Genomic DNA, 25,000 nt, shown 5'->3' with positions numbered 1-25,000 from the left:
GACCCCCTTCTATTACACATTAGACAGGTCCTCATTGCTCAGAGAGCCCCTTCTATCAGAGATTAGACAGGCCCTCAGTGGAGACCCCCTTCTATTACACATTAGACAGGCCCTCGTTGCTCGGAGACCCCCCTTCTATTAGAGATAAGACAGGTCCTCGTTGTTCGGAGACCCCCCTTCTATTAGAGATAAGACAGGTCCTCGTTGTTCGGAGACCCCCCTTCTATCAGAGATTAGACAGGTCCTTGTTGTTTGGAGACCCCCTTCTATCAGAGATTCGACAGGCCCTCGTTGCCGGAGACCCCCTTCTATTAGAGATTAGACAGGCCCTCGTTGGTGGAGACCCCCTTCTATTAGAGATTAGACAGGCCCTCGTTGGTGGAGACCCCCTTCTATTAGAGATTAGACAGGCCCTCGTTGGTGGAGACCCCCTTCTATTAGAGATTAGACAGGTCCCCGTTGTTCGGAGACCACCTTCTATTAGAGATTAGACAGGTCCTCAGTGGAGACCCCCTTCTATTAGACATTAGACAGGTCCTTGTTGGTGGAGACCCCCTTCTATCAGAGATTAGACAGGTCCCCGTTGGTGGAGACCCCCTTCTATCAGAGAGTAGACAGGCCCTCGTTGGTGGAGACCCCTTCTATTAGACATTAGACAGGTCCCCGTTGGTGGAGACCCCCTTCTATCAGAGATTAGACAGGTCCCCGTTGGTGGAGACCCCCTTCTATTAGAGATTAGACAGGTCCTCGTTCGGAGACCCCCTTCTATCAGAGATTAGACAGGCCCTCGTTGGTGGAGACCCCCTTCTATCAGAGAGTAGACAGGCCCTCGTTGGTGGAGACCCCTTCTATTAGACATTAGACAGGTTCTCGTTGGTGGAGACCCCCTTCTATCAGAGATTAGACAGGCCCTCGTTGGTGGAGACCCCCTTCTATCAGAGAGTAGACAGGCCCTCGTTGGTGGAGACCCCTTCTATTAGACATTAGACAGGTTCTCGTTGGTGGAGACCCCCTTCTATCAGAGATTAGACAGGTCCTTATTGGTGGAGACCCCCCTTCTATCAGAGAGTAGACAGGCCCTCGTTGGTGGAGACCCCCTTCTATCAGAGATTAGACAGGTCCTTATTGGTGGAGACCCCCCTTCTATCAGAGAGTAGACAGGCCCTCGTTGGTGGAGACCCCCTTCTATCAGAGATTAGACAGGTCCTTATTGGTGGAGACCCCCCTTCTATCAGAGAGTAGACAGGCCCTCGTTGGTGGAGACCCCTTCTATTAGACATTAGACAGGTTCTCGTTGGTGGAGACCCCCTTCTATCAGAGATTAGACAGGTCCCCGTTGTTCGGAGACCACCTTCTATTAGAGATTAGACAGGTCCTCAGTGGAGACCCCCTTCTATTAGACATTAGACAGGTCCTTGTTCGGAGACCCCCTTCTATTAGACATTAGACAGGTCCTTGTTCGGAGACCCCCTTCTATCAGAGAGTAGACAGGCCCTCGTTGGTGGAGACCCCCTTCTATCAGAGATTAGACAGGCCCTCGTTGGTGGAGACCCCCTTCTATCAGAGATTAGACAGGCCCTCGTTGGTGGAGACCCCCTTCTATCAGAGAGTAGACAGGCCCTCGGTGGAGACCCCCTTCTATCAGAGAGTAGACAGGCCCTCAGTGGAGACCCCCTTCTATTAGAGATTAGACAGGCCCTCGTTGGTGGCGACCCCCTTCTATCAGAGATTAGACAGGCCCTCGTTGGTGGAGACCCCCTTCTATCAGAGATTAGACAGGCCCTTGGTGAAGACCCCCTTCTATTAGAGATTAGACAGGCCCTCGTTGGTGGCGACCCCCTTCTATCAGAGATTAGACAGGCCCTCGTTGGTGGCGACCCCCTTCTATCAGAGAGTAGACAGGCCCTCGTTGGTGGAGACCCCCTTCTATCAGAGATTAGACAGGCCCTTGGTGGAGACCCCCTTCTATCAGAGATTAGACAGGCCCTTGGTGAAGACCCCCTTCTATTAGAGATTAGACAGGTCCTTGTTGGTGGAGACCCCCTTCTATTAGAGATTAGACAGGCCCTCGTTGGTGAAGACCCCCTTCTATCAGAGAGTAGACAGGCCCTCAGTGGAGACCCCCTTCTATCAGAGATTAGACACGCCCTCGTTGGTGGAGACCCCCTTCTATTAGAGAGTAGACAGGCCCTCGTTGGTGGAGACCCCCTTCTATCAGAGATTAGACAGGCCCTCGTTGGTGGAGACCCCCTTCTATCAGAGATTAGACAGGCCCTCGTTGGTGGAGACCCCTTCTATCAGAGATTAGACAGGCCCTCGTTGGTGGAGAACCCCTTCTATCAGAGTGTAGACAGGTCCTCAGTGGAGACCCCCTTCTATTAGAGATTAGACAGGCCCTCGTTGGTGGAGACCCCCTTCTATCAGACATTAGACAGGCCCTCGGTGGAGACCCCCTTCTATCAGACATTAGACAGGCCCCCAGTGGAGACCCCCCTTCTATTAGAGATAGGTCCTCGTTGCTCGGAGACCCTCCTCTGGCTCCCCTGTATTGGTGAATTCCCGGCATTGAACGGAGTGGTGCAGAGCTCTCCCATCCTCCGCACCGAGGCGTCATTTATTAATATTGATGCTGCTTTTCTTCATAGAGCTCCAGCGCTGCACAGACAGGGGGGCCCTTTCATTGCTCCCTCTTTGTGGTGGAAGATTGTACATGGCTGTGGCCTTCGCTGCCGCCGCTGCTGCTAAAACGTGGGACTGCTGTTGCTATAACGACGGGCCTCTTCCTCTCCAGGTTTTTTTTTCATTAGTTGGGGTTAGGGGCCCCTTTTCTGAGAAGAAGGCAGAGCCACTTGTGGCCGGTGTGTGTCGGAGGATGTCTGGCGGAGGGATGCAGAGCGACGAGGCGCTTTCTTTGTGGAGGTTTTTCATCATTTCTCTCCGGCCTGCTACAACTTTCTACTCCTTTTTATTTCTAATTGCTTCTCGTGGTGTCACTGATGCAGAGGATCCGATTTACCAAAACACCGGCAACAGAAACGTGACGTACAATGCCGGCCGTACCATTCATATCTGTATATGTGTATAGAGACTGGACTCTGGGGGGACACGGACATCTGTGGGGGGGGGCTATATACTAATACTAGGAGTATAGAGACTGGACTCTGGGGGGGGAGCTATATACTAATACTAGGAGTATATAGACTGGACTCTGGGGGAACACGGACATCTGGGGGGGCTATATATTAATACTAGGAGTATAGAGACTGGACTCTGGGGGGACACGGACATCTGGGGGGGGGGGCTATATACTAATACTAGGTGTATAGAGACTGGAATGTGGGGGGACACAGACATCTGTGGGGGGCTATGTACTAATACTAGGTGTATAGAGACTGGAATCTGGGGGGACACGGACATCTGTGGGGGGCTATGTACTAATCCTGTGGTATTGAGGGGGATCACCGGCAGATCTCTCTGGTATTGTGGGGGATCGCCGGCAGATTTTTGTGGTATTGTGGGGGATCGCCGGCAGATTTTTGTGGTATTGTGGGGGATCGCCGGCAGATCTCTCTGGTATTGTGGGGGATCGCCGGCAGATTTTTGTGGTATTGTGGGGGATCGCCGGCAGATTTTTGTGGTATTGTGGGGGATCGCCGGCAGATTTTTGTGGTATTGTGGGGGATCGCCGGCAGATTTTTGTGGTATTGTGGGGGATCGCCGGCAGATCTCTGTGGTATTGTGGGGGATTGCCGGCAGATCTCTGTGGTATTGTGGGGGATCGCCGGCAGATCTCTGTGGTATTGTGGGGGATCGCTGGGAGATCTCTGTGGTATTGTGGGGGATCGCCGGCAGATTTTTGTGGTATTGTGGGGGATCGCTGGGAGATCTCTGTGGTATTGTGGGGGATCGCCGGCAGATCTCTGTGGTATTGTGGGGGATCGCCGGCAGATCTCTGTGGTATTGTGGGGGATCGCCGGCAGATCTCTGTGGTATTGTGGGGGATCGCTGGCAGATCTCTGTGGTATTGTATGGGATCACCGGGAGATCTCTGTGGTATTGTGGGGGATCGCCAGCAGATCTCTGGCATTGTGGGGGATCGCCGGCAGATCTCTGTGGTATTGTGGGGGATTGCCGGCAGATCTCTGGTATTGTGGGGGATCGTCGGCACATCTCTGGTATTGTGGGGGATCGTCGGCACATCTCTGGTATTGTGGGGGATCGCTGGCAGATCTCTGGTATTGTGGGGGATCGTCAGCACATCTCTGGTATTGTGGGGGATCGCCGGCAGATCTCTGGTATTGTGGGGGATCGTCAGCACATCTCTGGTATTGTGGGGGATCGCCGGCAGATCTCTGTGGTATTGTGGGGGATCGCCGGCAGATCTCTGTGGTATTGTGGGGGATCGTCGGCACATCTCTGGTATTGTGGGGGATCGTCGGCACATCTCTGGTATTGTGGGGGATCGTCGGCACATCTCTGGTATTGTGGGGGATCGTCGGCACATCTCTGGTATTGTGGGGGATCGTCAGCACATCTCTGGTATTGTGGGGGATCTCCGGCAGATCTCTGTGGTATTGTGGGGGATCGCCGGCAGATCTCTGTGGTATTGTGGGGGATCGCCGGCAGATCTCTGTGGTATTGTGGGGGATCGCCGGCACATCTCTGGTATTGTGGGGGATCGTCAGCACATCTCTGGTATTGTGGGGGATCGTCGGCACATCTCTGGTATTGTGGGGGATCGTCAGCACATCTCTGGTATTGTGGGGGATCGTCGGCACATCTCTGGTATTGTGGGGGATCGCCGGCACATCTCTGGTATTGTGGGGGATCGTCAGCACATCTCTGGTATTGTGGGGGATCGTCGGCACATCTCTGGTATTGTGGGGGATCGCCGGCACATCTCTGGTATTGTGGGGGATCGCCGGCACATCTCTGGTATTGTGGGGGATCGCCGGCACATCTCTGGTATTGTAGGGGATCGCCGGCACATCTCTGGTATTGTGGGGGATCTCCGGCAGATCTCTGGTATTGTGGGGGATCGCCAGCAGATCTCTGGTATTGTGGGGGATCTCCGGCACATCTCTGGTATTGTGGGGGATCGTCAGCACATCTCTGGTATTGTGGGGGATCGTCGGCACATCTCTGGTATTGTGGGGGATCGCCGGCACATCTCTGGTATTGTGGGGGATCGCCGGCACATCTCTGGTATTGTGGGGGATCGCCAGCAGATCTCTGGTATTGTGGGGGATCTCCGGCACATCTCTGGTATTGTGGGGGATCGTCGGCACATCTCTGGTATTGTGGGGGATCTCCGGCACATCTCTGGTATTGTGGGGGATCGTCAGCACATCTCTGGTATTGTGGGGGATCGTCGGCACATCTCTGGTATTGTGGGGGATCGCCGGCACATCTCTGGTATTGTGGGGGATCGCCGGCACATCTCTGGTATTGTGGGGGATCGCCAGCAGATCTCTGGTATTGTGGGGGATCTCCGGCACATCTCTGGTATTGTGGGGGATCGTCGGCACATCTCTGGTATTGTGGGGGATCGTCGGCACATCTCTGGTATTGTGGGGGATCTCCGGCAGATCTCTGGTATTGTGGGGGATCGCCGGCACATCTCTGGTATTGTGGGGGATCTCCGGCAGATCTCTGGTATTGTGGGGGATCGCCGGCACATCTCTGGTATTGTGGGGGATCTCCGGCAGATCTCTGTGGTATTGTGGGGGATCTCCGGCAGATCTCTGTGGGATTGTGGGGGATCGCCGGCAGATCTCTGTGGTATTGTGGAGATGGTGACTGTAGGGTCCTCCTTGAGAACCATTGAGATTTTCTCACAACTGTCATCCAGATTCCAGTTCTTGCCATCACCTTCCAGGATTGACTTTGATTGGTGGCCTTGAGGAAGATCCGGGGGTACTTGGTACTCTTCATTATTAGGAATGAAGCAGGGACAGACAAATCCATTCAGAGTTCAGGTAGCAGTCAGTCCAGTCTAGCAGCCTTGCTGACCAGTTGGAGAATACTGGCAATGGCCCTCCATTTACTTTGGCTGTATATTTCATGTCATAGGACATGACTTTGTGGCCCCAGCCCGGGGGCCAGACTTGGGGTGTCACAGTATCAGCCTGAAGAACAGTCACTCACCCTCAGCCAGCAAACTTTCACATTCCAGCCGTCATTGTCCAGGGAAGACTTCAATCTGATTGCTGGCTGTTGGTCAAAGAACGTGAAGACCTCGATGTATTGCTACCTCTGAGCTTCGTCATGGATGTCTTTCCACAGTGGTGGATGCAGATTTCCTCCTGAAACCCCAAAACCAATGTATGGAACGTCCCCCTGGATATCGCTGACCTCTGTCTAGGAAGACTGGGGGGCTTTAGGTGCTGAGGACAGAACATATATTTTGGCGCTGAGTGTGTCCCCAACCCCTGGGGAAAGATCTGGCTTTGATCTTGGAAGGAAGCCATGATATTTAGACTTCTCCTAGAGTAGTACAAAGTGTACCCACACCCCAAACTGTTTGAATGTGGAAAGGTTGGAACCCTTGACAGGTCTTCCTGCAATGCCGGCTTCTAATGGAGAGATTTCTCCTCACTTTTTTTTCCCGGGGGACAACCTTTCTACCAAACAGGATGAGAAGGAATCTGACTGTAGTAAAAGCTGACCAGGAGTCTTATCCTTCCCTACTCTATACAAACGTAGCATGGATATAGATGGACTTTACATAGTTACCAGCGGTCCCGGATTAGTTGGGACAGTCCCGAATTTCAGACAGGTGTCCTGCCGTGTCTGCCTCCCACAATGTATCCCAGCATCGAGGTTCTGTCACTACTCTGTCAATGTGTTTGGGTATAGGACGGTTCTCTTCGTTTTTGGATAGAGTAGGGAAGGGGGAGATCCATACGTTCTGTTCAGGAGAGATAACCGGCAGTGGGGGTACATCTCACCCTATACGTGTGTCCTCATTGGGACCAATAGAAATCCAAAGGATTGATAAAGCTGTGGTCCCCTAAACTACCCAATACCAGACCAAACATGTGGACAGTTGGTTACATGGTCATGTTCTGTACTTTTCAGTGACGGTTGATGTCCTCCAGTTGTCCATGCTGTGGTACCGGGGTGGTGTGGCTTGAAGAGAGGGGTCTGCGCCAGTGTTTTGGTGTATCTTGGGTGTGAATGTTGTGGGCGACTCTTCTCAGGTGGGGGATTGCAGCAATGGGAAGAGGTTTATATATCTATATCCTTCTCCTCTCTCCCCCTCCATTGAAGAAATGTCCCATTGCCTGTGTCTATCAATGATACTTCTGCAGCTACGATTGTATACTGGCCAGCCTTTCTCATCCTTGGGATTGCATGTTATCTATATGTTCTCTGACATGTCAAAGCCGTTGGTTTTGGGCACCTGTCATGTAAAATCTACCGGCATTCATGCAACCCCCGGTGGTTCTCTTGTGCGGACCGTAATAACAAAGCACCCCTGAAGGTGAAATCCAATTATTTATAGTAATATGGCGAAGCTACACAGGGGTCTTTGATGCTGCAGTTTTGTTACAAAAAATATAATTTTGTTTTTTCCATACCGAGGTGGAAAGTTCTGTTAGTGCCGTATTCTCTTCCCTTGTAGCCTTCCCTGATTGTTATATTCCAAGTGCATGTGGCAAACTCCATTCCACAGCTAATTGTAATCAGGATTTTTACTCATGGTAGGAGCTACTAAAGTATCTAGAGCAGTTTTTACACAAGACATGGGCCCATTCTGGTGTGCAGGCCTTGAACACTTCTGGTTTTTAGATTGGGGTCACTTCTGGTTTTTAAATGAGGGTCGCTTGAGGCGCGTGTAGGCGCGGGTGGCTTGAGGCGCGTGTAGGCGCGGGTGGCTTGAGGCGCGTGTAGGCGCGGGTGGCTTGAGGCGCGTGTAGGCGCGGGTGGCTTGAGGCGCGTGTAGGCCCGGGTGGCTTGAGGCGCGTGTAGGCCCGGGTGGCTTGAGGCGCGTGTAGGCCCGGGTGGCTTGAGGCGCGTGTAGGCCCGGGTGGCTTGAGGCGCGTGTAGGCCCGGGTGGCTTGAGGCGCGTGTAGGCCCGGGTGGCTTGAGGCGCGTGTAGGCCCGGGTGGCTTGAGGCGCGTGTAGGCCCGGGTGGCTTGAGGCGCGTGTAGGCCCGGGTGGCTTGAGGCGCGTGTAGGCCCGGGTGGCTTGGGTGGCGTGTAGGCGCGGGTGGCGTGTAGGCCCCGGTGGCTTGGGTCGCGTGTAGGCCCCGGTGGCCACACCAATCTGTATGACCGGAGTCATCTTTCCAGGCGGATATCACGCTGATCTGTAGGACAACACGCAGCCCATTAATAGATTGTCATTGTTTTCTGCAGAATGTGAGGTCAGCACTTTTTGACATGACTAAGGCTTCTCCCAGCCCTGGCTATACTCAGACAGACCTGGGGAGTCACGTGGGATACACCGGCTGTTATTGATTTTCTGGGCCTCGTTGACCAGCCACGGAAATCATTGTGTTGTCTGTGCTGAGGAGCTGAACTACTGCTCTTCCTTCATGAGAATTCTCTGTATTTAGATGGCAGCACATCTCCTGTTCTATAGGCTCAGCTTTTAACCCAAGAACAGAAATATCATACCACTCTTTAGATGTGGTGGCTGCATTAGTTTCCCATTTTCAAACTATTTTTCCTTTTATTACCTGGCAATCTTGCCAGTGACTCCCCTCCTGACCTAGGGTGACAACGCTCATTGCACTGTATCTATAGAGGGGCATTCTAGGCTGCTCTCCTGACTTGAACTACAAACACCTCCCTTTCCTTCATCACTACGAATGTAGTACTTTGTGTCACTGACCCACACTACGTATGCAGACCAGACAAAGTCCTCATCTGCCTCCGTGTTTCAGGTCACAGCCAGACAAGTAGCATTTCTGGAAGGATATGTCACCAATGGCAGCTCCCATATTTCCCTGGTTAGTCTGGGATCTTCAGTGTATAGAAGGGCCCCAGAAATGAGCAGAGAAGTTGAGGCCCAGTCTGTAGAATCTCGGGGGGGGGGGGGTACCTTTTGTGTAGTCGGGGAGTGTGGCTTCCACTGGGAACATTGGGGAAGATGGTGGATGGTTTGTCTGGCTCCTGGTATTATTCTCCATATAGATGGTGGGCATCCAATTACAGATTTGTGTTGCTAATCCTAGAACTGTTTGCATTCAGCCGGTTTTGATTTGTGACGTTGTTGGTCTGTTGTAGTTGCTGTCTTTATACTGGTCATCAATCTGTAAAAATCAGTTGGCGGTAGTGATTGGTTAGGAAAGAACAACCCGGGTGATTCTACCTGAGAAGGTTATCCTCTGACATGTCTATGGACACCTTCAGACAGCGTTCTTTCAGCTCTAATTATTTGAGTGACCTCCAGGAATGTCTCCAGGTCCTCTTTTCTGGTATAGAGAGCTCTGTAGATGTGAGATCTATATTCTGGTTGTATCCTCTATTTCTCTCAGTCATCAGATCCCCTCCATGGCTCGGAACGCTGAGGGTTAAGCCGTGCATTTCTCTGGCAGAGGCAGGATTGGGCCCGCTTTTTGTGTGAGGCCCGGAGGAGCAGGAACTGACCCTGGAACCTGCTGAGATCTTCATATCTGACTAAAAATAAACAGCGGCTTTCATAGCATTCCTCAGAAAGCCTCATCTCTGGATTAACGCCTTCACTGCTGGCCCAGGCCTACCGCACAGACCCACTCTGGAGATATTCTTACACTATGGAACGCAGGGGATATGTCCATGTATATGAGGAACCATGGATTGTACTACAAATTCTACTTGTGTTCTGAGCTTCTGATTAATGGCCCGAGGGGTGGACTGATTAAATCCTAATGCCTGATCAAGGCAGTATGCGTGTTGATATCATCTACACATCAGTGATCGCCACACCCAGAAGGACCCACATCTGTACTTAGATTGACCTCCATCAGACATGCACCCAGAATGGCGCCCATCGGACGTGCACCCAGAATGGCGCCCATCGGACGTGCACCCAGAATGGCGCCCATCGGACGTGCACGCAGATTGACCCCCGTTGCACCTAGTATGATCCATACAGTATGATATTCTGATTTCTAGGGTTCACCTTCATAATGCTGCGTCTTTTGTTCCTGTGTATGTATTGGGCACTTGGTATTGGTCATTGGATGGTCACGCTTCGTTCACATGTGGGAGTGAAGTGAAAAAAATAATTGTGCTGCTATAAATAATAAAATGACCTGTACTCTGTCTTGGTAGTGGGGTGTATGGCCCAGCTCTCCTCCGACTTGGTAGTGGGGTGTATGGCCCAGCTCTCCTCCGACTTGGTAGTGGGGTGTATGGCCCAGCTCTGTCTGGGTAGGGGGGTGTATGGCCCAGCTCTGTCTCGGGTAGTGGGGTGTATGGCCCGGCTCTGTCTCGGGTAGTGGGGTGTATGGCCCGGCTCTGTCTCGGGTAGTGGGGTGTATGGCCCAGCTCTGTCTCGGTAGGGGGGGTGTATGGCCCAGCTCTGTCTCGGGTAGTGGGGTGTATGGCTCAGCTCTGTCTCGGGTAGTGGGGTGTATGGCTCAGCTCTGTCTCGGGTAGTGGGGTGTATGGCTCAGCTCTGTCTCGGGTAGTGGGGTGTATGGCTCAGCTCTGTCTCGGGTAGTGGGGTGTATGGCTCAGCTCTGTCTCGGGTAGTGGGGTGTATGGCTCAGCTCTGTCTCGGGTAGTGGGGTGTATGGCTCAGCTCTGTCTCGGGTAGTGGGGTGTATGGCCCAGCTCTGTCTGGGTAGTGGGGTGTATGGCCCAGCTCTGTCTGGGTAGTGGGGTGTATGGCCCAGCTCTGTCTCGGGTAGTGGGGTGTATGGCCCAGCTCTGTCTGGGTAGTGGGGTGTATGGCCCAGCTCTGTCTGGGTAGTGGGGTGTATGGCCCAGCTCTGTCTCGGGTAGTGGGGTGTATGGCCCAGCTCTGTCTGGGTAGTGGGGTGTATGGCCCAGCTCTGTCTGGGTAGTGGGGTGTATGGCCCAGCTCTGTCTGGGTAGTGGGGTGTATGGCCCAGCTCTGTCTGGGTAGTGGGGTGTATGGCCCAGCTCTGTCTGGGTAGTGGGGTGTATGGCCCAGCTCTGTCTGGGTAGTGGGGTGTATGGCCCAGCTCTGTCTGGGTAGTGGGGTGTATGGCCCAGCTCTGTCTGGGTAGTGGGGTGTATGGCCCAGCTCTGTCTGGGTAGTGGGGTGTATGGCCCAGCTCTGTCTGGGTAGTGGGGTGTATGGCCCAGCTCTGTCTGGGTAGTGGGGTGTATGGCCCAGCTCTGTCTGGGTAGTGGGGTGTATGGCCCAGCTCTGTCTGGGTAGTGGGGTGTATGGCCCAGCTCTGTCTGGGTAGTGGGGTGTATGGCTCAGCTCTGTCTCGGTAGGGGGGTGTATGGCCCATATGACCCTTTATTCTCCTCCTCTGACCTCCTGGGTCTCCTCGGACAGGTGAAGCTCTCTGTAGAACGTTGGCTCCTCGGATTAAACACATGGGGGGGTTATTTACTGAAGGCAAATCCACTTTGCACTACAAGTGCACTTGGAAGGGGAGTCGCTGTAGATCCGAGGGGGACATGCAGGGAAGGTAAAAAACAGCATTTTAGCTTGCGCATGATTGGATGATAAAATCAGCAGAGCTTCCCCTCATTTCAGATCTACCCCTCAGATTTACAGCGACTGCACTTAAAAGTGGATTAGCCTTTAGTAAACAACCCCCATAGTGCGCTTTGCTGTCACGTTTTCTGCTCCTCCAACATCCGTCTTCAGCTATCAGAGGCTGAACCTTCTGTACCTTTTACTGTCTAGGTCAGTGATTCTCAACCAGGGTTCCTCCAGAGGTTGTAGGGGTTCCTTCAGAATTGGGCAATTTCTGCCTCTCAGATAAGTTCCCACGGACACCATTGATCTTTTTAGGGATCTGTAAAGAGCTAATTCTTCCCACTGACCACAAGTGTGAGGACCGTTCTTCCCAATGACCACAAGTGTGAGGACCGTTCTTCCCAATGACCACAAGTGTGAGGACCGTTCTCCCCAATGACCATCACACTAATGTATCATGAGTTGTAGAGTTCTAATTTTTAGCAGAGGGTCCCCCAAGACCGGAGAACTATTTCAAGGGTTCCTCTGTGTTGAAAAGGTTGAGAAAGGCTGGTCTAGGTGGTAAGATTTTGGGTCACACAACCATGTATATGCTATGGGTGATGTATTGCTAATAGCACAGCTCTGCAATCAATGTTGGTGCTTCATATATATATATATATATATATACTGTATAGACTTGTCTGCTGAGCTCACACTCTTCTCTCCCCAGTCCGGTAGGCCTCGATGCCTCTCTTAGCATTGCTGGTGGCTGTGTTGGAAGTGATAGACTTTCAGGTCGTCTCCTCTCCTCCTCTGTATGTCTCACCCGGGTCTGGAGTGCAGATGGAAGTGTAATGCTGTCCATTGGATGACCCGCGTGTTCTGCTCCACCAATAAAGAGCTTGGCCTGTGTGCTGACACTCGGAGCGCTGGCCGGCCGCTCTCACTCACCATCTAATACAATGAAATGCCAATATATTGCTTATGTGACCGGCTTCATTCCTGTACATGACGCTGATCATCCTCCAGCCAGAGCCATAACTTTCTTTCCTTCTTGCAGGATGGCCGAACCGCGCTTTAACAATCCCTATTTTTGGCCTCCACCTCCAGCGATGCCCAGCCAGGTGAGACTTGTTCAATGACCTTTAACCTTTGCTTCCTGCTACTGTACAGCCTGCGGCAGGAGTCGCCTCATCCTATGTATCATTATATCACAAATGTTACCGAGCCGGGGAGATGTGTACAGGAAGAAGACAGCGGGGTGTCCATCCCGGGTACAAGGCGGGAGCCCCCACTACAGCCAGCCAGTCAGACAGCCACCAAATCTCACCACCACTCATAAGTGCTGATCACAGCCACTACCTAATGGTCTGGGGAGATGAGATGTGTGACATGGTCATTGTTTTGCATTTATCATTAGTCATCGATTGATAACTCGATGTATTGCATAATTCACGCTTTAGCTACAGATATTTACTAATGTTATAATGCATGCCGATTATCCGCTACCCATAAAGTTGGCCCTGTCTGGTAGTCTGCACCCTTTATAAGTCATAGCCAGCAATCAGAAGTCACCAACAGTTTTTGCAGAGCTGTTCAGTCCGGAATAAGAAAAGAGACCCCACCCCCACCCCCAGATGCGTTCAGTCTAATTGTAGGATGACCAGACTGGTCGGTTGGGGGTATGGAAACCAGTGATAAGTAGAGCAGACAGAAAGATACTGACAGCTTTGAGAGTGTGGAGCGGGAGAAGGCCAGCTTGGAGCGGGAGAAGGCCAGCTTGGAGCGGGAGAAGGCCAGCTTGGAGCGGGAGAAGGCCAGCTTGGAGCGGGAGGAGAGGGGGACGACTCGGGGAGGGAGGAGAGGGGGAAGGCTCGGGGAGGGAGGAGAGGGGGACGGCTCGGGGAGGGAGGAGAGTGGGGCGGCTCGGGGAGGGAGGAGAGTGGGGCGGCTCGGGGAGGGAGGAGAGTGGGGCGGCTCGGGGAGGGAGGAGAGTGGGGCGGCTCGGGGAGGGAGGAGAGGGGGGCGGCTCGGGGAGGGAGGAGAGGGGGGCGGCTCGGAGAGGGGGGCGGCTCGGGGAGGGAGGAGAGGGGGCGGCTCGGGGAGGGAGGAGAGGGGGACGGCTCGGGGAGGGAGGAGAGGGGGACGGCTCGGGGAGGGAGGAGAGGGGGACGGCTCGGGGAGGGAGGAGAGGGGGACGGCTCGGGGAGGGAGGAGAGGGGGACGGCTCGGGGAGGGAGGAGAGGGGGGCGGCTCGAGGAGGGAGGAAAGGGAGACGGCTTGGAGCGGGAGGAAAGGGGGACAGCTTGGGGAGACAGCTTGGAGCGGGAGGAAAGGGGGACAGCTTGGAGCGGGAGTAGAGTGAGACGGATAGCTTGAGGGTGAAGGTCATCTTAGACAGGGAGGAGAGGGGTTTGTGAACTAGAGGGGGAAGGTCAGTGTGACTTCAGTGTGAAGGCTGAAGAACGTTGGTGGACAGTGACACTTTGTCCTGGGGAGGGAGGGGATAAAAGGGATCATCATTCAGCTGTTTACATTTCATGACTCTACAGTATGTATAGAAAATAATCCCCCCACCCTTTTAAAAACAATCCCATTTTGTTGCTTTGCAGCCTGAAATGAAGACAGACACAGTTTTTGTTTTATCCAGCTTGCATCTTATACTCTCAGATTGTAAGCTCTAAGGAGCAGAGCCCTCTGATTCCTACCGTATTAAAGTGTATTGTAATTGTACTGTTTATCCATAAGTTGTAAAGCGCAGTGTAAGCGGTTGGCCCACCACTGTGTGCTCATTGTTGCTTTGTGCTGTGGAAGGGAAACCTTCTTCCCAGTCACAACTTGCACATTTTCCACAAGAATGTGACAGTATTTTGCCCCATCCATTTTTCCTTCTATCCTGACAAGTGATCCAGTCCCTGCTGCAGATAAAAAACCCCCATACCAGGATAATACCACCCCCCCCATACCAGGATAATACCACCCCCCATACCAGGATAATACCACCCCCCCCATACCAGGATAATACCACCCCCCCATACCAGGATAATACCACCCCCCCATACCAGGATAATACCACCCCCCCATACCAGGATACTACCACCCCCCATATCAGAATAATATCACCCCCCCATACCACATACCAGGATATTACCCACCCCCATACCAAGATCTGCCCCCCCCCCCCTCCATGCTTTACCGTAGGAATGGTGTTATTTGGACGGATTTCCGCCAGACGTATCATTTGGTGTTGAGGATAAATCATTCCATTTTAGACTCCTCTGACCAGTGCACCTTTCTCCATGTGAGCTCAGAATCCTCACGGTGCGTTTTGGTAAAGCTCAGCGGTGATGACCTGGCCTTTCTTGAGGAGTGGCTTTCTTCTTGCATCCCTCCCCTCATACAAGCCACATTTGTGGAGAATTGGTGACATTGGTGTCACACAATGACCACTCTTTGTCAGTTTTTGAAGGCCTCTTGGTGGCCTCTCTGACTAGTTTCCTCCCTTTTGGAGCAACGTCCTGATCCGGGGGGGGGGGGGGGGTCTGTGTTGTACCCTGTGTGATAGTCTCCCACTTCTTGATAATAGACTTTACTCTGCTTCTAGGCATTGATAAAGCCTTTTTTATACATCTCCTGACTTGTGCCTGTCCTTATCCCATAGGGGATTGTTTGCTTCAGCTGCACTAGCAGGGACGGAAATGCTCCAGGAAAGCCCTTTTCATGCTTAGCTAATCAAAATGACTGCATCTGATCACAGGTGAAAGTCACATGTCTTTTTGTGCCAATGAGAAGGTGAATAGCTACACCTGATTGAGTTTACAAGTCATTTGGGGGGGGGGGGGGGTGAGTGATCCCTTTTCCAACTCAGTGATTCTGTTATTTATTTTTTCTGTTGGATGGTATAAGCTGCATGCAGTAAATGCAGCTGGATAAAGCAAAAACGGTGTCTGTCTTCATTATAGGCTGCAAAGCAACACAATGGGCTTATTTTAAAGGGGGTGGGATTCTTTTCCATACCTCTGTGTATATACACACATGGTTGGCTGTCTGTCCATGTGCCATCATGTAGGTCCCGTCTTCTGCTCACACTGCAGCATTAGGGCTCCTCATGGCTTCACTGTGGCGCTTGGCTGGAGCAGATGAGAATTTATAGTTCACCAGAAGAAACAAGCCAAGAAAGACAGGAGGACAGATGTGGCCATTCGCATTGCCTACCCTAATGAATGATCCAGATGGGACGATGGTTCCTATGACAGGGCAGGCGGCTGAGTGCCAGACGGACTGTAAACAGGAGAGAGTAGCGTGTGACCCCCATAGTGCCGTACATTAAGCAGAAATCATTTATGAAATGAATAAAATTGCACTCACATGTGGGCAGAACAACCCGTATCTCCTGGAAGCCCCGGAGTGATAAAGTGTGAACCAAGCCCCCGGAGTTGGAGGCTGTCTGATATAACCGATGTTCTCATGCGCAGTACGTTACATAAATGCGTTTCCCAGCTTAGGCTGAGGAAGAAGCTTGCAAACGCGTTGCTGTATCCTCCTGTGCATATGAACATCGGCTACGTCAGGCAGCCTCCTCCTCCAGGGTGCTGCATCGGTGACCGTGTTCCTCCAGTGACAGCGGCTTTATTCCATCACCAGTGTGCTCTCATCCCCTTACCGGTGACCAAGGCAGGGGTCCTGGTTCACACTTCATCACTTCCACCTTCCAGGAGACATGGACTGTTCTGCCCGCCACATGTGAGTGCAATTTTATTTATTTCATAAATGCTTCCTTCTTAATATACAACACTATGGGATTTTACACTCTCTTGTCCTTGCCTTTGTTTTTCAATGATTCAGGAGAGCGCCCTCTCTGGTCCCCCATAGTTGCATTATTGCAGATTAGGATTTGGGCTGATCATTAGTTTGGCTAGTTGCTGTGGGCTTTTTGACTCATTAGGAGCAGGGTAAGTTACACTGGTGTTGGGCGCTGTGTTTTTGTTGGTCCTCCCATAGCCCAATTCAAGTTGTTGTAACGGCTCACCTGTGCGCAACCCCCCCCCCAATTGTGATCCAGCGCAAGAGACTTGACCCTCCGGGGACTCGCTTCTGTCAGTCTTAGCCAGTGAACCAATCAGAAGAGAAAGGGGACAGGGCCGAGCCAAGACTCTTAGTGTGTGAATGTGCCCAGTACAGCAGCTCGGGAGCGAGCCTGCTATAGGGGCACTCAGCAGGAGGGAGGGACCTGGTGTGGCGGCGGGGGACCTGAGAAGAGGAGGATCGGGACTGCTCTGTGCAAAACCATTACAGAGCCGGTAATTGTAACATGTATGTTGTGCGTTTTTTTTTTATTTTTTTTTTAACTTGCCTTTAATATCAATTTAATTTAGTTCCGGAGGGGGGGGGGGGAGCTTCTCCTGTGCTGCATCCTCCATGCTGTCATTCTTTGTGATGAGGTGGCATTTGCTGTGTGAAGTCATAGAATGAAGCCCGGCAGTCAGCCTATGGGAGGCCAGAGCAGGGTCCGTTCATGTCAGAGACAATTCTTCCCTATGGTGATTGGGTGACCCCATATCTGGAAGTTCTTCCCTATGGTGATTGGGTGACCCGCATCTGGAAGTTCTTCCCTCTGATTGGATGTCCCCTCATCAGGAATTTTTTCCCTTTTAATGATTGGGTCACCCTGCATCTGGCAGTTCTTCCCTCTGATTGGGTAACCCACATATGGCAGTTTGAACATTTCTAAAGTTGATTTTCTGTGAATTCACACATCAGCCTGCTACCATCACACTGTACAGGTATTGATATGGAGGGATGACCACCATAGTATAGCTGGGATCAGTCCCTGTCATATCTGTGTGTCCTGACCCTTCCTGCCTGTCCTTGTCATAGCTGTGTGTCCTGACCCTTCCTGCCCGTCCTTGTCCTGACCCTTCCTGCCCGTCCTTGTCCTGACCCTTCCTGCCCGTCCTTGTCCTGACCCTTCCTGCCCGTCCTTGTCCTGACCCTTCCTGCCCGTCCTTGTCCGTCACTGTTGTGTATGCAGTTGATCTCCCATCCTGTCCGAGGTCACCCTAACTCTTCTGCTCTTTGCTTAGTTGGATAACCTGGTGTTAATCAATAAGATCAAGGAACAACTGATGGCGGAAAAGATCCGACCTCCTCACTTGCCTCCTACTTCCGTCCCTTCGCAGCAATCTCTGCTCATCCCTTCCTCGCCAGCGGAGACCAGCCAGTCCGTCATGTCTCTACAGAAGCTGCAGCAAGTTCCAGGACTGCACCCACAAGCTGTCCCTCAGCCAGACGTGGCGCTGCATGCCCGGCCTGCCACCAGCTCTGTCACAGGTAATCCATTCTACACTAGGATGGGGGAAAGGTGATCTCTCCCTGTATTGCGTATGATATCTGATCTTACCATGGGGGGAGGGGGGGGCTCTAATTCACCTGCATATCTGTGAATGCCCCTTTGTGTAGGTGGGACATAGAACATGGATATGTAGCTGTACACAGGTGCTCCAGATCAGCAGAGCCAACCAGTGGTCTCCAGGCCACAAGAAAATGTATGTGGTCTCCAGTTCTGCAGCAGGAAGCCGGAGCATTGTGTGTGTATAAGGCAGCAGTGTGATCGGGGGTGGGTACAGAGAGGCGGAGCATTGTGTGTGTAAGGCAGTAGTGTGATTGGGGGAGGGGTACAGAGAGGCGGAGCATTGTGTGTAAAAGGCAGCAGTGGGATCGGGTGAAGGGGGCAGAGGATTGTGTGTATAAGGTAGCAGTGTGATTGAGGGGGAGGGGGCAGAGAGGCGGAGCATTGTGTGTAGAAGGCAGCAGTGTGATTGGGGGGAAGGGGTACAGAGGCGGAGCATTGTGTGTATAAGGTAGCAGTGTGATTGAGGGGGAGGGGGGCAGAGAGGTGGAGCATTGTGTGTGTATAAGGTAGCAGTGTGATCGGGGGGTGGGTACAGAGAGGCGGAGCATTGTGTGTATAAGGCAGCAGTGTGATCGGGGGAGGGGGGGCAGAGAGGCGGAGCATAGTGTGTATAAGGCATGTTTGTGGTCTGTGAGGTGTGAAAGGTCGGAGACCGGTCCTCCAGGTCATGCACTCGTATAGCACTGTGCTGTAATGCTTTTGGTAATAGAATATCAGAAGTGTTACAGAGCGGGTGATTGGATATTGCAGACCTAATTACAGACCTGGAATTTGTTGTAAACGTTTCTTTGTCAGATTACCCGTGGCTGTCAGCCTGGTATCAGTGATTGGTGACCTCTGACCCTCTCACCCCGCTTTTTGCAGCACTCCAGTCTGTCCTTTACGGCTCTGAGCAGTTTTCTTTATCTGGATGAACAGATGAAAGACGACAATACACAACAATAGATGCAGACGTGTGTAGTCTTCTGCTGAAGTCTCCGGGTACAGACCCCAGACTGCAGCTTTGGTCTGAACCTCCGGCCCCTGCAGCTTTGACTCATTTCTCTGATTGTTTTCCAGGGCTGGGCCTTTTATCGTCCCGCACAAACGTCAGCACTTCAGAATCCAGCACCGGTACCAGCAGCGGCACTCCCTCTATTCCAACTTCCAACAGCCAAACTCGACTTATAGCCACCTCCCCGACCCTCATCTCAGGAATCACCAGCCCACCAATGCTGGACACCATAAAGACCATCCAAGGGCACAGCCTGCTGGGGCCCACCAAACCTGAGAGGGGGCGAAAGAAAATCAAGGCGGAGAACCACCCAGGAACCCCAGTGCTTGTCGTCCCCTACCCCATCCTGGCTTCAGGAGATATTGGAAAAGAGGGCAAGACCTACAGGTGAGAAGGGGTCGTAGGTAAGGAGAGGGGGTCATAAGTGAGGAGAAGGGGTCGTAGATGAGGAGAGGGTCATAGGTGAGGAGAAGGGGTCATAGGCGAGGAGGAGTCGTCGTAGGTAAGGAGAGGGGGTCGTAGGTGAGGAGAGGGTCGTAGGTGAGGAGAGGGGGTCGTAGGTGAGGAGAAGGGGTCGTAGGTGAGGAGAAGGGGTCGTAGGTAAGGAGGGGGTCGTAGGTGAGGAGAGGGTCGTAGGTGAGGAGAGGGTCATAGGCGAGGAGAAGGGGTCGTAGGTGAGGAGAGGGTCATAGGTGAGGAGAGGGTCATAGGTGAGGAGAAGGGGTCGTAGGTGAGGAGAAGGGGTCTCAGGCGCGGAGAACGCATTGTCGGGGGGGGGTGGGGGGGTTTGTCATATTGTCTCAGTACAGGACTGTTATTGGCTGCACTGTGTTGCTTGCTGCTTACATATATATGGCTAATTTTTTCTTCCTCTTTCCCTGGATTAAGGTGTAAAGTTTGCCCCCTGACCTTCTTCTCCAAGTCAGAGATGCAGATTCACTCCAAATCCCACACAGAGGCCAAACCTCATAAGTGCCCGCATTGTTCCAAATCGTTTGCCAATGCTTCATATCTAGCACAGCATCTGCGCATCCACCTCGGTGTCAAACCCTATCACTGCTCGTACTGCGAGAAATCCTTCCGCCAGCTCTCTCATCTCCAGCAGCACACCAGGTATGTGAGTACCGGACCCCAGAATACCATAATCGCACTCAGTCTGCCCACCATGCACTCTATAATGGCAATCTTCTGATTTATATAAATCGGTCCTTGTATCGGGACAGTCAGACCTAAGCTGCATTGCTGATGAGATGTAAAATATTAGTGGATTGTAGTTCTGGAAATGTATCTGTGGAGTGGGCAGTCATTTGGTCTCATCAACCACAAGAATAAGGTCATGGCTTGGCTGCTGGAGACTTTACAAATGGAGGACCTGGAGGCTGTATGGGTGGAGTACTAGATGACTCTGGACTGTATGGGTGAAGGAGCAGGAGACGGGGAACTATGCAGGCGGAGGAGCAGGAGACGGGGAACTATGCAGGCGGAGGAGCAGGAGACGGGGAACTATGCAGGCGGAAGAGCAGGAGACTGGGAGCTATACAGGTGGAGGAGCAGGAGACTGGGAACTATACAGGCGGTGGAGCAGGAGACTGGGAACTATACAGGCGGAGGAGAAGGAGACTTGGAGCTATGCAAGCGGAGGAGCAGGAGACTGGGAGCTGTACAAGCGGAGGAGCAGGAGACTGGGAGCTATACAGGCGGTGGAGCAGGAGACTGGGAACTATGCAGGCGGAGGAGCAAGAGACTGGGAGCTATACAGGCGGTGGAGCAGGAGACTGGGAACTATGCAGGCGGAGGAGCAGGAGACTGGGAACTATACAGGCGGTGGAGCAGGAGACTGGGAACTATACAGGCGGAGGAGAAGGAGACTTGGAGCTATGCAAGCGGAGGAGCAGGAGACTGGGAGCTGTACAAGCGGAGGAGCAGGAGACTGGGAGCTATACAAGCGGAGGAGCAGGAGACTGGGAGCTATACAAGCGGAGGAGCAGGAGACTGGGAGCTATACAAGCGGAGGAGCAGGAGACTGGGAGCTATACAAGCGGAGGAGCAGGAGACTGGGAACTATACAGGCGGAGGAGCAGGAGACTGGGAGCTATGCAGGCGGAGGAGCAGGAGACTGGGAGCTGTACAGGCGGAGGAGCAGGAGACTGGGAGCTGTACAGGCGGAGGAGCAGGAGACTGGGAACTATACAGGCGGAGGAGCAGGAGACTGGGAGCTATGCAGGCGGAGGAGCAGGAGACTGGGAGCTATACAAGCGGAGGAGCAGGAGACTGGGAGCTATGCAGGCGGAGGAGCAGGAGACTGGGAGCTATGCAGGCAGAGGAGCAGGAGACTGGGAGCTATGCAGGCGGAGGAGCAGGAGACTGGGAGCTGTACAGGCGGAGGAGCAGGAGACTGGGAGCTGTACAGGCGGAGGAGCAGGAGACTGGGAGCTGTACAGGCGGAGGAGCAGGAGACTGGGAGCTGTGCAGGCGGAGGAGCAGGAGACTGGGAGCTGTGCAGGCGGAGGAGCAGGAGACTGGGAGCTGTACAGTTGGTGGGTTTATTATAACAGTAAGGCAGTATTCACACGAGGCGGATCCGCTGCCATGGAGTCCGCCTCTGTCCGCCAGCTCAGCAGGAGATCTCTCTGTTGATCTCCGCTGAGCCGGCGGATGACAGGTCCGTCTCTGCTCACTAAGCGGGGAGGGGCTTGTCGAGCACCACTGGTTGCTATGGAGAGATTGGACAAAAATGGACAACATCCGTTTTCATCAGATCTCCGCCATGGACAGACGTGAACATAGAGCCATCTGTCTGATTTTAGCGGATCGGACTAGGTCTCCGTCTCTCCATGGACTAACATGGAGCACCCGTTCAGGTCCGTTGTGTGAAAGGGGCCCAAGAGACAAAATAACACAAATATCGAGGAAAACGCATTTCAAAAAATTTATAAATTGATTTGCATTTTAATGAGCGAAATAAGTATTTGCTCCCCTATCAGAAAGATTTCTGTCTCCCAGGTGTCTTCTATACAGGTAATGATCTGAGATTAGGAGCACTCTCCCTTAAAGGGAGTGCTCCTAAACTCAGCTTGTTACCTGTATAAAAGACACCTGTCCACAGAACCAATCAGATTCCAATCTCTCCACCATGGAGACCAAAGATCTGTCCAAGGATGTCGGGGAGAAGATTGGAGACCTACACAAGGCTGGAATGGGCTACAAGACCACCGCCAAGCAGCTTGGTGAGAGGTGACAACAGATGGTGGGATTATTATTCACAAAATAACGATGGATCTCCTCGGTCTGGGGCTCCATGGAAGATCTCACCTCGTGGAGGATCAATGATCAGGAGAACGGTGAGGAATCCGCCCAGAACTACACCGGAGAATCTTCTCCATGATCTCAGCTGGGACCATAGTCACCAAGAGAACCATCGGTAACACACTACACCGCGAGGGACTGAAATCCTGCAGCCCCCGCAAGATCCCCCCGCTCAGGAAATCACATGTACAGGTCCCCCCGCTCAGGAAATCACATGTACAGGTCCCCCCGCTCAGGAAATCACATGTACAGGTCCTCCCGCTCAGGAAATCACATGTACAGGTCCCCCCGCTCAGGAAATCACATGTACAGGTCCCCCCGCTCAGGAAATCACATGTACAGGTCCCCCCGCTCAGGAAATCACATGTACAGGTCCTCCCGCTCAGGAAATCACATGTACAGGTCCCCCCGCTCAGGAAATCACATGTACAGGTCCCCCCGCTCAGGAAATCACATGTACAGGTCCCCCCGGTCAGGAAATCACATGTACAGGTCCCCCCGCTCAGGAAATCACATGTACAGGTCCGTCTGAAGATCACTAATGAACATCGAATGATTCCGAGGAGAACCGGGGGAAAGTGTTGTGGTCAGAGGAGACCGAAATCCAGATCTTTGGCATCAACTCAACTCATCGTGTTTGGAGGAGGAGGAGGAATGCTGCCTATGACCCCAAGAACCCCATCCCCCACCATCATACATGGAGGACCTATGACCCCAAGAACCCCATCCCCCACCATCATACATGGAGGTCCTATGACCCCAAGAACACCATCCCCCACCATCATACATGGAGGTCCTACAACCCCAAGAACACCATCCCCCACCGTCATACATGGAGGACCTATGACCCCAAGAAGACCATCCTCCACCGTCATACATGGAGATCCTATGACCCCAAGAACACCATCCCCCACTGTCATACATGGAGATCCTATGACCCCAAGAACACCATCCCCCACCGTCATACATGGAGATCCTATGACCCCAAGAACACCATCCCCCACCGTCATACATGGAGGACCTATGACCCCAAGAAGACCATCCTCCACCGTCATACATGGAGATCCTATGACCCCAAGAACACCATCCCCCACCGTCATACATGGAGGTCCTATGACCCCAAGAACACCATCCCCCACTGTCATACATGGAGGTCCTATGACCCCAAGAACACCATCCACCACCGTCATACATGGAGGACCTATGACCCCAAGAACACCATCCACCACCGTCATACATGGAGGACCTATGACCCCAAGAACACCATCCCCCACTGTCATACATGGAGGTCCTATGACCCCAAGAACACCATCCCCCACCGTCATACATGGAGGTCCTATGACCCCAAGAACACCATCCCCCACCGTCATACATGGAGATCCTATGACCCCAAGAACACCATCCCCCACCGTCATACATGGAGGTCCTATGACCCCAAGAACACCATCCCCCACCGTCATACATGGAGATCCTATGACCCCAAGAACACCATCCCCCACCGTCATACATGGAGGTCCTATGACCCCAAGAACACCATCCCCCACTGTCATACATGGAGGTCCTATGACTCCAAGAACACCATCCCCCACCGTCATACATGGAGGTCCTATGACCCCAAGAACACCATCCCCCACCGTTATACATTGAGGTCCTATGACTCCAAGAACACTATCCCCCACCATCATACATGGAGGTCATATGACCCCAAGAACACCATCCCCCACCGTCATACATGGAGGTCCTATGACCCCAAGAACACCATCCCCCACCGTCATACATGGAGATCCTATGACCCCAAGAACACCATCCCCCACCGTCATACATGGAGGTCCTATGACCCCAAGAACACCATCCCCCACCGTCATACATGGAGATCCTATGACCCCAAGAACACCATCCCCCACCGTCATACATGGAGGTCCTATGACCCCAAGAACACCATCCCCCACTGTCATACATGGAGGTCCTATGACTCCAAGAACACCATCCCCCACCGTCATACATGGAGGTCCTATGACCCCAAGAACACCATCCCCCACCGTCATACATTGAGGTCCTATGACTCCAAGAACACTATCCCCCACCGTCATACATGGAGATCCTATGACCCCAAGAACACCATCCCCCACCGTCATCCATGGAGGACCTATGACCCCAAGAACGCCATCCCCCACCGTCATACATGGAGGAGGAGACATTATGCTTTGGGGGTGTTTTTCTGCTAAGGGGACAGGACAACTTCACCGCATCAAAGGGACGATGGACGGGGCCATGTACCATCAAATCTTGGGTGAGAACCTCCTTCCCTCAGCCAGGACATTTAAAATGGGTCATGGATGGGTCTTCCAGCATGACAATGACCCAAAAACACACGGCCGAGGCAACAAAGGAGGGGCTCAAGAAGAAGCACATTAAGGTCCTGGTGTGGCCTAGCCAGTCTCCAGACCTTAATCCCATAGAAAATATGTGGAGGGAGCTGAAGGTTGGAGTCACCAAACATCATCCTGGAAACCTTAGGAGGGACAAAATCCCTCCTAAGATGTGCGAACCTGGAAGCCAACTCCAAGAAACGTCTGACCTCTGTGATTCCCCAACAAGGGTTTCTCCACCAACTACTAAGTCATGGGACAGCAGACGCATATCAGGGGGGGAGGGGGAGGAGACTTCCTCATACCAGTACATGGGAC

General features: G+C 52.7%; 1 protein-coding gene across 4 annotated transcripts in view; it reads left to right on the top strand.

Moving 5' to 3' along the window:
- The window catches only part of ZNF362 (zinc finger protein 362), a 31,929-nt gene that overhangs the window by 1,801 nt on the left and 5,128 nt on the right, over positions 1-25,000 (top strand). The window contains exons 1-5 of one of the 4 annotated variants that reach the window (XM_077456003.1): positions 2,816-2,919; positions 12,662-12,725; positions 17,685-17,931; positions 19,073-19,394; positions 19,896-20,120. In XM_077456003.1, coding sequence (XP_077312129.1) covers positions 2,873-2,919; positions 12,662-12,725; positions 17,685-17,931; positions 19,073-19,394; positions 19,896-20,120 — 905 coding nt within the window. In that variant the 5' untranslated portion in view covers positions 2,816-2,872. Of the gene's footprint in view, positions 1-2,815; positions 2,920-12,661; positions 12,726-17,684; positions 17,932-19,072; positions 19,395-19,895; positions 20,121-25,000 lie in introns of those variants that run through there. The other 3 variants (XM_077456004.1, XM_077456006.1, XM_077456005.1) reach the window with 3 other exon arrangements.

The sequence above is a fragment of the Lithobates pipiens genome, unplaced genomic scaffold (genome assembly GCF_037356315.1).
Source record: "Lithobates pipiens isolate NorthernLeopardFrog02 unplaced genomic scaffold, aLitPip1_a1.2 Scaffold_27, whole genome shotgun sequence".
In the NCBI taxonomy this organism is placed as follows: domain Eukaryota; kingdom Metazoa; phylum Chordata; class Amphibia; order Anura; family Ranidae; genus Lithobates; species Lithobates pipiens.
Note: the sequence above shows the minus strand (reverse complement) of the source record. Positions and strands in the feature narration are given on the sequence as shown.